Here is a 13,098-nt window from a genome sequence, read left to right on the forward strand (position 1 = left end):
ACTGATTTTAATAACAACTAAGGTCAAAAGTAAGACTGATTTAGATAACAAATAAGGTCAAGATTGAGACTGATTTTGGTAACAAATAAGGTCAAGATTGAGAGTGATTTTGATAACAACTAAGGTCAAGATTGAGACTGATTTTGATAACGACTAAGGTCAAGATTGAGACTGATTTAGATAACAACTAAGTTTACTTGTAACTGATTTAGATGACAGCGAAGTTTGATTGTAACTGAGTTAATTGCAACCAGTTCCGATCATGAATATACTTCAGATTACACAGAAATGATATTTTTTATTAGAAAAAAATTATTTCAATCTTGTATTAGATCTTGTTCTATTTGTAAAATCTGTTAAACATACAGCACAGCTTAAAACATTTTTTACCGACTTTAATTTTCTCACTTTTATTGTGTATTATTACAATGTCAGGTTGAATTAATCTGTAAAAAGTAAAATGATTGTAAGCAGTCAGGCTTGACTGATTTCTTTCAACACAACACAAGGAATGCATTTACAATTATGCACCATACAACGAGAGAAAATAAAAGCTTGCCTTCATTAAAATATACTTTAACATGCGGATCCACGGGGCAAAAACTCGACTAAAAACTGTTAAAAAACCTTGTTGCTCTCAAAACACAAGTCTGAATTGATCTGAAAATGGTTTACCATATTTAAGTATAAAAATAAGCGAAGTTTTTTGTTGAAAACTCTTTCTTTGTTTTGAAATCATGAATTATTTAAGAAATGCCATCATCCGAATTCATTTTTTTCAGAGCGGATCCAGGATTCGGGATTCGGATGCGGATCCGCATCAAAATAGAAGGTTTTGAGGGCAGAAAATAACCAAATAAAACTTCTCTACCTCATGTTTAACAGAATGATATTCCTCGTAGATTAGTTTATGCATCTCATCCTCTCTACTCTCCTCGCTATCTCCATCTTCATAAAAACACAACGAATTAATGATTAATCAATGAATTCAATCAATGAATTCAATCAATCAATCAATTAATCAATCCAGTCAACTAAATCTGTAAACATGCTTATGCATCTCATCATCTCCTTTCCTCGCTATCTTAACAATTATCAATCAATCAATCAGTCAGTCAATCAATCAATCAGGTGGTGCAATGTTTATCTTATCCTTTCTGCTATCTCCATCTTTAAAGATATATCAATGAAACAATCAATTAATAAGTTTGTGCATCTCGTCTTCTCTACTTTCCTCGATATCTCCATTTTCACATAAAAATGAATCAATCAATGAATCAGATCGATCAATCGACCAATCAATCACTAAATCAAGAAATCCAGCGAAGTCTGTCAGTAGGCTTATGCAATTCATCCTTTCTACTTTCCTCCCTATCTTTACAATAATCAATCAATAAATCGATCATTCAATAAACCTATCAATACTGAATAAATTAAACTTTAAGTTTTACATCTTTTACTACTTTTTTTCGCTAACCCCATTCCCCATCTAACCAAGTCGAATTAATCAATTAGTCAATGAATAAGTTTTTTTGCTTTTGTCTTTCCTTGCTTTCACCATCGCAGTAGAAAATTCAATCAATTAATCAATGAATCAATCAAGTAGTCAATGAATAAGTTTTTTTTGCCCTCGTCTTTCCTTGCTTTCACCATCGCAGTAGAAAATTCAATCAATTGATCAATCAGTCAAATTATCAAAAAATACTTGGATTATAGAGCGTAAAAACAGATAAATTTAAATAAATCACTTAGTAACAAAATACGAGACTCATATTGCCTAAATATCTAAACCTACTATTATACTTAAATTATCAACAATAAACAATTCATTCCTACTCTGGATAAATTCTTACATTTATTGGTTCGGAAAACTTGTTTCATTGTCATATGGATCGGTTCCCCCACAGCCTGGTGTCTTTTCTTCCTAATCATAAGCGTGGTTTAACTGTTAACATAAGAAAGGAAATAAGCAAGAAACTGGAAGACTGGAGTTAATATTTTTAATTCTACCCCCCTCTAATCAAAAATCATTTCCTCCCAGAAGTTTATGCGTGTTGTTGAAAGCATTTTATCACTGAATTGGTTAAAAAACTAATGAAATGCGGATTTAACAATTAAATAAAAGAAAGAATAAGGGGTTTGAACTATTAAATAAGAAAAAAGAAGGGTTTAGACATGACTGACAAATATATCACAATACTGAAGAGTGAAGAGGACAAAGTTGGTTATAGTTTTATTTACATTAAAAAGAAATGAGAGGCTTAGAAACTTTAATTAGAAATTAACTAATGGGGTTAGACAATTAGATAAGAAAACGGATCAAACAAATACATAACTATGCATGGAACCAGGGGTGTCAGACAATTGTACACAGAAAAAATAATTGAGGTAAAGCGTTTAAACAAGAAAAGCTTCAAGGTTAGGAAAATCTCTGGATATTTTTGATCAAATTATTATATTTTGTAGAAATCTGTAGCTGGGGAGGGGGGGGCAATTAAAATATTGACCAAGCTCTCCCTGAAGTATATCATGACCCTGTCGTAGATGAGAAAGAAGATGAAGCACCCAACACTAGCGAACAGGGTCCCTAGGACCACTTTCACCCATCTCTCCATTTTCTATCTTAAATTTTATATAAAATTATAAAAAATTGTTTCAAAATTAACTTTAAATATATATTGTTATATAAAATAAAACATTTGGCAACACTAAAAGAAAATTGAGCAAATGTTAAATTTTGATTAAAATCACGATTTAATTTTAAATGCAACATTATGCCATAAAAAGAAACAAAATAAAAAAAATTGTAAAAAAGCACCAAAAGTAAATTTTTTAATTATTTTAAGTACAGCTTGCCTTTGTACATTTCAAGAACAATTCTTAAAAGTTTTAATAGAAAAATATTACAATACCACAGTATTACATATAAAATATTACAATACCATAGTATTACATATAAAATGTTACAATACCATAGTATTACATATAAAATAAAAATCACAATTATTACATCACCATGTTTCCTTTATAATAAGGCTAATAGTTTAACACATCAATATAAATTATTTGCAGATATCAAGAAATATATTTTTATATAGTGTCGTGGTACGTTTCCATACACGTGTAAACAATTGAACCCAGAATTTGGTGGGACCTGACATGACCTTGATGGTCAGTGAAATCATCCACTCAAAATGATTTTATCATCGTGAATTTTGTCAATTTATTGCGGAAATTTGTAATCTTCTAGTTCTAAGAAAAATTTAACAATCTCATTTTATTAGGATAAATGCAAAAAATAATGTAATGCAAGAGGGGGGGGGGGGGTGATAAACAAATATAAAGTCTTATCAACACCGAATACAAACTATAAAATTAAATATGAATTAAGTAAATAAATAAAGTTTAAAGTGAAGAAGTGGCTGTAAGTAAATATAACCGCATACATAAATATATAAAGCACAAAGCAATGGGTGTCCCAAATATTTCTTGAATGTTTGTCATTTTTGAGCCTAATTAGTATTATCGCCCTGTTGAAAAATTACTATTAAAATGGTAAATATAAGTCTTATGGAGTTTCAAGAAAGGTAAATTAAAATAAATGCTATCAAAAGTTTGGCAATATAAACCAGGAAATAAAATTAGAGCAAAAAATATCAACATTTGTTTGAAAAGCAGTGCTTAGGATCCTGATCTGGATCCGTTGGATCTGCAAGATTTTGGCTTTCTGGATCCGGATCCTCAAAAATATGCGAATCCACGGATCCGGTTCCAAGGGACAAAAAATCAACCAAAAACTGCAGTTCATAATAATTTTCCTCTCAAAATCCAAATTTTAACTATTGAAAAAAGAGAGATTATAAAAGTTTCCTGATTTCTGAATGCTTTGTGAAGTTTTGCATATAAATAAGCGAAAAAATAGGACATAACATTTGAAAATTCTGCTTTGTTTTAAAAAAATCAGTAAATTTTAAAGAAATAACCTGGATCCGGATCCATATTTTCCAGTGCGGATCCAGGATCCGGATCCGCATCAAAATTAAATGAATCCTAAGCACTGTGATGAAAAGTAAGCAAAATATATTTATAAAAATAAACTTCTGGTCAAATATTTATAACCGATGCTTCTTACAAAAAAATCACATTTCAAGTGAAACTTCCCATTAAACATTTTTAGGGGAGATGTTTAGATCGAGCTTAGAGGAATATAAAGCATCCAAATAACACCCGATCAACTCAGAAACAATTGAACGATCAGGGATAGAAGCTGCCATACCGTAAACCGCGGCGGTTCCAGAGTTACAGGCCCCGGGATTTTTCATAATCTCCGCCGTAATCTCCCGAACATCGTTAAGAAATCTATCTGCCACGCCAGGCAGAGTGTGCAGTGTGGTGATGCAAATATGGGCGGATACAGGGAACTGAAGAGAGTTTAGACTCCATCCTCTGTTTTTCATTCCGTCGGTGACTGCGTAGACGTTAAAGTGGTCACTGCCGAACCCAACTACCGATACTTCAGGGACACCGACGATCTTAAGGCCAGGGATGTCAGCAAGTTCCTTGGCAACTCTTCTTGTTGTCTCAACAATCCTTTTCGTCGATTCAACATATCCAGATCGGCCAAAATGAATCATTGAAGCCCAAGTGGCGGCGATAATACCGCCGGCACGACTACCACCGATGGTGGGAGTGGCATAAATACCGCCGGGCCAGTCAGGACAAGAAAACCATTGATAGTTCCTCAACTCGGGATTTTTGTAGACTAGCACTGAACTTCCTTTAGGTGCATAACCATACTTGTGTGTATCCGCGCTGATACTGCAGACTCCGGGCACTGTAAAATCAAACCCACCAACAGGATAACCGGCCTCGCCCTGGAACGCGATAATAAATCCTCCAAGACATGCATCAACATGCACCGGGATATCGTACTTTAAGCCGAGTTGTCCAATCTCTTCTATGGGGTCAATACTACCATGTGGAAACTGAGGTGCTGAACCAACCAACATGGCGGTGTTCTTGGTTATCAATCGTTTCATAGCGGGGAGATCAACTCTCATTGTGATTGGATCCATGGGAGCGTGTTGGATATTCATTCCAAGAATCTGGGCGGCTTTGTCAAAGGCTGCATGCGCACTTACGGGAACAAGAATCTCTGGGAACTCAATTCCGCGCTCAAGTGCGCGATCCCTATACGCTTTGCAGGCCAGGAGGATTGATTCTGTTCCTCCTGTAGTAACACAACCACAGGACTCAGGACCTCCTTGGAACATATCACATGTCATCCTTACAACCTCCATCTCCATCTGACGAAGGCCAGGGAAGGCGTCGGGATGGAGGGGATTGCTCCAGAGTGCAAGTCTGTAAACTTCTGTGATCAGTTCTGAGAGCTCTTTACTACCATTATAAACACCACCAGAGAGCGCACCAGACTCCCAGTCCATGTTACCATACTCTAGATACTCTTTAGTCTTCTGGATCACGTCATCATGGGAGAATCCGTTTGCCGGTAAAACCAGGATATCTGGGAGGTCCATGCAGTCCTTCTGCAACTCCTCAGTCATGTTTGCCTTCATCTTACTCTTTTCGTCCATGATTTTTCGTCGGATGGCCGGGATTCTCTTGATCCATTTAAAAATGTACGCTTTAGCTCGCACCCTTAGCGGGATCCTATGTCGGGTTAAGGAGTACAAATAGGCGACACCGAGAGATACTCCCGCAGTACCAACCACGATCTTCCAAGGCTCAGTTCCAGTTAGCCTTGTATCCAGCTGATTTGCTGCTTTCAAGAATGGAGACGCTACTAACGCTCCACAAAGCGTCATGTTGTCTATCTGTTGAACTGCTAAACCAAGATTAGGAGCTAGGGACATATGACTGGAATCCTATAGGGGCTTGACGTATCAGCTTTCACTGAAAAAAAAAGAAAATAGTTTGATTGAAATTATTTCTAAAAATGTCCGCGTACAACAATAACTAGCAAAAACAAAAACTTCATCATACCTCTCGGCTGTGCCAACAATCTACTAATAAACCTTGCGTAAATAAATTTACATAAAAAAGAAACCTCTGACGATGATGACGAAAAAACAAGATAACGGAGAGCCCGTTCTCTCTTCAGATAGTGGTCGTGTAGTGTACGTACTTAAAGGACGATATGCTAACCGCTAGATGTCTCATTCAAACTTCTTATGTGATAGATAGATAATTTCCGTACACTTGACGACCGTTAAAAGAGACGTCAAGTTGTCTACAAATGTAGTTTATGGAAGGAACGGCCACAGAACACGAAATTGGGTGATAAGCACATACCTGTCAAACGTTCTACGCGGAGAACACAAAATTTCTTTTTAACAATTTAAGAAAAACTTCAAATAAAATAAAGATAAGTTAAAAAGTCAAATAATAGTTTTAAATAATTAAAATCAAATAAATACAAAAGAATTTTGGCAAAAACCAATATATCTTTGAGTTGATCAAATAAAAGTTTATTATGTTTAAACACCAATGAACCTCCGTATACTCTAGACATATATTTTCATCAAAACGAGAAAGCCGTTTTAGAAATCAAGAAACGCATGCGCATAGCCTCGTTCATCGTTTATTCCTAACAATCGGTAATTTAACAATTTTCTACTTTTTGACGATTTAATTAAACTTTTCATCTTAAATAAACGTTTCATCAGTTCATTTGATCAAGTTCGTGAACATAGTTTTGTTGTCATTAAAATAATTATTTTTATTTGTTGAAATATTATTTTTCAGGTAGTTAATCATAGTTCTGCATTTTTAGAACAAGATGAATCCTTCGTTTGATAGTTCTGGAGCTCCTAAAACCCTCTATGTAGGAAACCTTCCCCTTCAGGCCACAGAAGATCTTATTGTAGTTCTCTTTAATCAAATTGGACCTGTTAAGGTAACAAATTTTAACTCATTAACTTAATAACACGATTAGTGCTATGTAACCTAATCAACACGGAAATGGCTCAAAAGAAGTGACTTTCAAAACTAATTTAATGTCGTTCTCTCTCAACTTAAAATGAAGCCTATATTCCAACGATTGACTAATATGTTAGTAGATAAATTATTTGCAATAGTGAAACATTGAATGCATATTAGGTACTAAATTGAACTTTAATGACTATTTTAGAAAGATTTACAAGCAATTAACTTTTTCACTTCATGCTATGAACAAAATTAAAATTTTAAGCTTTGACACTACGAAACTGCTTTGTTACTCCTTTTTTCACTCTCATTTAGAATTTAGTTCAACATTTCCTATGCTAACTTCAAACAAAAATAATGCTAAGATAGAATCATTGCAAAAGAAAGCTATTCGTCTATTGATGGGTAATTTAGAATAAGTCATACAGTCACATCTTTTATGTTTTCCATCTACCACGAGAAGTATAATGTAAACAAAAATATGTAACTTTCCTTTTCCTTTTATTTCTGTTTATTATATTTTTTAGAATTGGGGGAAATATTCCCGCAACCTCTATATTTTCTCCTTAAACACTTAATTTTGTATGTTTTTTTTTTTCTTAAATAAAAAATTACTTACTAATAGGAGATTTGTTTAAGGGTTGTAAAATTATCCGTGATCCTGGATCTGATCCATATTGTTTTGTTGAGTTCCAACACCATCAAGCGGCCAGTGCTGCACTCACAGCCATGAATAAAAGGTAAAATCAGGGGTTTCTAATTTTTCTGTTAATTTTACATAAAAAGATTTTTTTTCTCAGAAAAATTAAGGAAATTAAAAATTAAATTATATTTTGAATGTGGTACTTTCATTTATTTTCCAAGTGTCGAAATTTTTTAGTTTAATATTTTGTAAACAAAAGTTGATATCAATAACAAAAAAATAATGCTTATTAAACCTCAATAAGTGAAGGAGAGGAGACCTAGTTGATTCTTAAACCCTAAAAATTATTATTTTTCCCAATTCAGGTATTAAAAACCTAGAAGTGGGGTAGGGTGAATTTCCAAGAATACATACATCCCTGTAATTCTATCGAATTAGAATGATCTTTAAATCAACATTGTTCAGATCGATCATGGGGAAGGAGATGAAGGTGAACTGGGCCTCCACACCAGGACAAGGTAGAACAAGGGATAGGGTAGGATAGGACCAGGACAAGGAAGGACAGGGTAGGATAGGACCAGGATAAGGAAGGACAGGGTAGGATAGGACCAGGATAAGGTATGACAAGGGACAGGGTAGGATAGGACCAGGACAAGATAGGACAAGGGACACGGTAGGATAGGACCAGGACAAGATAGGACAAGGGACAGGGTAGGATAGGACCAGGACAAGATAGGACAAGGGACAGGGTAGGATAGGACCAGGACAAGGTAGGTTTATGTTTTCATTTTTCTCTGGAATACAGTTGGAGTATTTATACTGTACGCTGTACAGGGTAACTTACAAAAGATGAGACTTTAGAGACGATAGTACAGAATATGTACTGCTGTTGCTTTTTTTATGATTCCTTGTAACTATAAACTTATGTCAATTTTTGCCAAATTATTGTATAAGCCATTTAAAGAACACGTTCAAACCAGAAGATTTATTTTAAAGAAGATACGATTATAATCATTATCTAGCATAATATTCATAGAAATACATACATATATCACATTATTATACAGATACAATTAAAATCATTATCTAGCATAAGTATAAAAAAATGTGTTTTTTTTTCTTCGTGGTTTTGGACATTTTTTTACCTTTCTGTTTTTTTGAAATCTTTTTTGTTTGTTTTTTTGTCCCAATACTATGTTATGAAAATTTGTTGATGTAATGTAAGACAAGAGATAGGGTAGAATAGGGGAACAGACATTTAGCAACCGGGATTAAGGGTATCCAATACAGGAGTTTTCAGCTCTGATTTAACCCTAAATATTTGAATGAATCTGACAAATAATGATAAATATGTTTATGTGGAGGGCCGGCCCAAGCTGTTACACAGAAGAAAGATACCTCTGAGCATCATCACATATTTGTCGGTGATCTCTCTCCGGAGATAGAAAACGATACTTTAAGGATTGTTCTTTCATCATTCAACCTTGATTCATAATGTAGGGGTCCAAATAATTCCATTTCAGATTCCAAATGGGATTGGGGTATGATAAACACCTTCTGTGTCATTGTAAGCTTTGGCAAGCTTTTGTTATACGTGTACTTCACTTCATAAATGTGTACTGCATTTGGGGTTTTAAAAGATGTAAATAGCAGTAATCAATATAAGGGATAAATTATTATATACAGAAAAATAAACACTCCTTGCAGTAAACATTCCGAAGTATGGAATTCTTTTTTAACTTTATTACAACAACATGGTTAATTTCTGCCCTTAATATAAATTAATTAACATTTGGGATTGTATTAGATGGAATTATAAGAGGTAATAGGTAATGCTTATAAGTCAGATTAGAGTCAATTTGAAAATTCAAGCGGATAATGGAACACAATGGCCTTGCTTCCTTGTTTTTTCTATATATTTACAAAATTACACAATTTACCCATAATGATATGTTTTTGAAAGAACTCAATCTACAGAAACGCTTTCACCCCGTTTGGAGAGATCTCAGACTGCAAGGTTGTAAAGGACCCACTAACAAACAAATCCAAGGTAAGAAACAAAGGGGAGAGGGATATTTTTGAAGATTTCAAATTTTATAATTTAAATTTTCAGGGCTATGGTTTCGTCTCTTTTGTGCGTAAAGTTGACGCACAGTCCTCTATAGAGCAGATGAACGGACAGTGGTTAGGTAGCAGATCAATCAGAACCAATTGGGCTACAAGGAAAAAACAGTTCATTAAAAAAGAGTTAATAAATTTTAAAAAATTTCAGAAATAGTCTTCTTTTTCGCTAAAATTGTTAACATTGTATTGTAACTGTTACATTGTCAAAGGAAACCTGCAACCGCCGGCGGTTATGTTGGTGGGAAATCGTTGAATTACGATGAGGTATTCAGACAGTCATCGCCGACAAATTGCACCGTCTACGTCGGCGGTATGACAACCGGCGACGAAGTTGTGCTCAGGGATTTACGTTAAAATATAATAATTTATCTTTGTTTGTGGTAAAGTCCATTTTTTTATTTTCTCCAAATAATTTAAAAATGCTCGCGAGCAATTGTAAACCTGAGTTGATTAAATTCCAAGCTTTGTCTCAAATTACAAAACACCGGATTTGCCAGGACAGTTGGAAGAATGGAAACTATACAATGAATGAACAAATTTAATATTCTAATATCTTCATTACAAATCAAAATGTAGGAAATAAATAGATCAATTTATTTAATTTTTAATCTATAAATATGGAATAGTAATCTCTTGTATGTCCAATCATTAATTTTGAATCCCTTGACCGATTTGCCTAATATTTGTACTACATTTTTTGGTAGAACAATGGGAAGTTGAGTGTGTTGGTTCCAAGCTAGATATATATACCATGATAAAGCTTCTATTTTATTTTCATAAGAGCAGTTTTAATATTATTTTAACGTAAAATAGGGAAGCTTTTAAGCTTTACGGTAAAATCCTGGAGATCAGATATTTCAAGGACAAGGGATATGCATTTGTGAGATTCGATAACAAGGTAGGATTTATTTAAAGCCGTGCTTAGGATGCGGATCCGAATCCGTTGGATCCGCAAGATTTTGGCTTCCCGGATCCGCAAAAATACCCACGGATCCGGATCCAAGGGGTAAAATATCAACTAAAATTTCAAAAAAAAAACATTTTTTACTCAAAAAAACACAAATCTGAACTTTTGAAAAAAAAGAGAGATTATAAAAATTTTCTCATTTCTGAAAGGTTCATCAAGTTTTAGGATAAAAATAAGCAAAAAAATAAAACGAAAAATTTGAAATTTATTTTGTGTTAAAAAAAATTCAGTAAATCTTAAAGAAATGACCTGGATCCGGATCCAATTTTTTCAAGTGCGGATCCAGGATCCGGATCCGCATCAAAATTAAATGGATCCTAAGCACTGATTTAAAGGAAATAAATGTTCAGCTTTAAATTACTCCTGATATCCCATGTTTGAGAGGAGGATTCAACAATGTTCCTGATGATTAAAACTTTCAGTAAAATTTCTATTGCTAGGTTGCCTAGCTTACAAATATTTATAAACCATAACGATCAAAACTGTGTTTTTCCTTCATGATTGCATCCATATTCCATCTTTAAAGAATCCATGCGCCATCTTTTATTTTTTTAGGAATCTGCGTGTAGCGCTATTGTTGCCTGTCATCTGACCGAGGTGGGCGGTCTGGTCATCAAGTGCTCCTGGGGCAAGGAGGGTGTCATGACCGACCAGGCCAAGGATCCCTTCAGCAACTACGAGAAGCACAAGGTGAGGCAGTTCGTCCTTTTAGTTCTCCTCACTCACAAATAAATAAAATTAAGAAATTTCAAAAAAAAATATTTAAAAAAAATATATTTCCCTGACATGTGAGGAGGTTTTTTTACTGACGGGGGTTTCAGGTGACCCTGCCGTTCTTTTTATTCCATTCCTAGATTATATTTTCTCATTTCTCGTCGATTTTTAGGCTGACAATGAGTCTCACATCTTCGTTAGAGGTAGAGGTCTCGAACTTTTTATTCTTTTTAAAATTTTATTAGAAATGCGCCAAAGTCAGCAACTGTATTCTTAAAAATAAACCAAAAAGGACTTAACATTTTTGTTTGAGGTAAGTAAGACTTTGGCGCTTTATTTTTTTAAGGGATTATAAAAGAAAATTAACGTAATAAATTCAATTAAAGGGANAAAAAGAGACCTTGACTTGCCCCTAAACTGGTAAATACAGCTCCAGTATTCTAGTACTAACCTCTAACAACCTTCTATCCCAGGTTGTTAGCTCAACGGCTAAGCCGGGCGCGAAGCGTCCTCTGGAGGACGAGGACGATGAGTATTCGTTCAAGCGCCAACCGCCGCCCCCGGGCTATGGACCAGGTTATCAACTTTTGCTAGATAATTAAAAAATTACCCCCCCCCTTTTCATGACGAAAGCTCTTCAATGAACTTTTAAAACTTTCCATGTTAAAAATTATATGGCAGAGAAGACAGTTCGATAAATTTGTCTGAAATAAGTATTTAATTTTATTGTTATTGTATTGTATTTTCTAGTAAAAATAAACTATATTAAATTTGGCTATTCGTTTCTATACCTTATTCCTGTATCATATGATAGTATTACAAATCAAATAATAGGAAAATTGGGTTTAAGGCTTTTTTATATTTAGGTCCAGGTGCCCCACCCGGACCTCCTCCTCCAGGGTACAACCAAGGGTACAACCAAGGGTACAACCAGGGACCTGGGTACATGCAGGGACCGGGACCAGGCTACATGCACCACCAGTATTCAGGACCATCATACGGCTACAACCAAGGATACGGAGGCCCACAGGTAAAGTTGGACTCAGTCCCTTTTTCAAGCGAAATAAATATTTCTTTTTTATTGACTTATTCCAATATAGTAACTCTGATATTTACAAATCTCGAGAAAAAATCATTTAAATAATAAATTATCTTTTTTGAAAAAAAAATAATTGATTCACATTGTTTTCAGGGCGGACCGCGTTACGGTGGCCCTCAGTAAAGACAGAACCGGTTTCCACAAAACAAACAAACAACCCTAAAAACAATCTCAAGTATTCAGCTGAATGCAATAGCACAGTGTGTTCCAATTGTGTTTTCTGCAATAGTGTGTGCCCCCCGGCCCTCCCCCCAATATTTCCTGTAATATTTCTTCCGAAAACATCAACGAACGGGTTTCAACGACGCTGCGTAGAATATTTTCTTCAAATCAACGACGCTGCGTAGAATATTTCCTTCAGATCAACGACACTGCGTATAATTTCTCTCTCCAGATCAACGACACTGCGTAGAATTTCTCTCTCCAGATCAACTATAATGAGAATAAAATGTTCGTTTCCTAAACTTATTAAATCAAATATTTTTTGATTTAATATTTCTGTTTTTCTTTGTAGCATGTTTTCATAATGAGTTCAACCTTCTAACTAAAATATACATATTAAAATCCATTTTTTTCGTAGCTAAATTGTGATGTGTTGGTTAAAAA

The 13,098-nt window shown here is 34.5% G+C and overlaps 2 protein-coding genes across 4 annotated transcripts; one reads left to right on the forward strand and one right to left on the reverse strand.

Moving 5' to 3' along the window:
- Positions 1-4,063: 4,063 nt before the first annotated feature.
- LOC111697970 (sphingosine-1-phosphate lyase 1) lies at positions 4,064-6,133 on the reverse strand. 2 transcript variants are annotated; one of them, XM_023468165.1, is made up of 2 exons: positions 6,068-6,133; positions 4,064-5,913 (listed from the first exon to the last, which is right to left on the reverse strand). In XM_023468165.1, exon 2 carries the CDS (start codon positions 5,871-5,873, stop codon positions 4,164-4,166), a length of 1,710 nt encoding a protein of 569 aa, XP_023323933.1. In that variant the 5' UTR covers positions 5,874-5,913; positions 6,068-6,133; the 3' UTR covers positions 4,064-4,163. The 2 variants fall into 2 exon arrangements, with proteins under 2 accessions (XP_023323933.1, XP_023323932.1); XM_023468164.1 differs by having other exon boundaries at positions 6,004-6,097.
- A 410-nt stretch (positions 6,134-6,543) lies between these two features.
- LOC111697972 (nucleolysin TIA-1) lies at positions 6,544-13,060 on the forward strand. Of its 2 annotated transcripts, none has more exons than XM_023468167.1 (13): positions 6,544-6,617; positions 6,794-6,916; positions 7,585-7,685; positions 8,054-8,106; positions 8,947-9,049; positions 9,566-9,638; positions 9,702-9,811; positions 9,922-10,053; positions 10,526-10,610; positions 11,235-11,369; positions 11,867-11,969; positions 12,260-12,423; positions 12,586-13,060. In XM_023468167.1, the coding sequence occupies exons 2-13, from the start codon at positions 6,800-6,802 to the stop codon at positions 12,613-12,615; spliced, it is 1,206 nt and encodes a 401-aa protein (XP_023323935.1). In that variant the 5' UTR covers positions 6,544-6,617; positions 6,794-6,799; the 3' UTR covers positions 12,616-13,060. The 2 variants fall into 2 exon arrangements, with proteins under 2 accessions (XP_023323935.1, XP_023323936.1); XM_023468168.1 differs by having other exon boundaries at positions 8,953-9,049.
- Positions 13,061-13,098: the final 38 nt, after the last annotated feature.

This window comes from Eurytemora carolleeae, unplaced genomic scaffold, assembly GCF_000591075.1.
Source record: "Eurytemora carolleeae unplaced genomic scaffold, Eaff_2.0 scaffold111, whole genome shotgun sequence".
NCBI lineage: Eukaryota > Metazoa > Arthropoda > Copepoda > Calanoida > Temoridae > Eurytemora > Eurytemora carolleeae.

Bases quoted from the DNA above. Each gene is read 5' to 3' on its own strand.
- LOC111697970 (XM_023468165.1), bottom strand. From the start codon at position 5,873: ATGTCCCTAGCTCCTAATCTTGGTTTAGCAGTTCAACAGATAGACAAC.
- LOC111697972 (XM_023468167.1), top strand. From the start codon at position 6,800: ATGAATCCTTCGTTTGATAGTTCTGGAGCTCCTAAAACCCTCTATGTA. The intron at 9,639-9,701 runs GTAAGAAACAAA...TTAAATTTTCAG, and splicing joins CACTAACAAACAAATCCAAG to GGCTATGGTTTCGTCTCTTT. The intron at 10,054-10,525 runs GGATTTACGTTA...AACGTAAAATAG, and splicing joins GGCGACGAAGTTGTGCTCAG to GGAAGCTTTTAAGCTTTACG.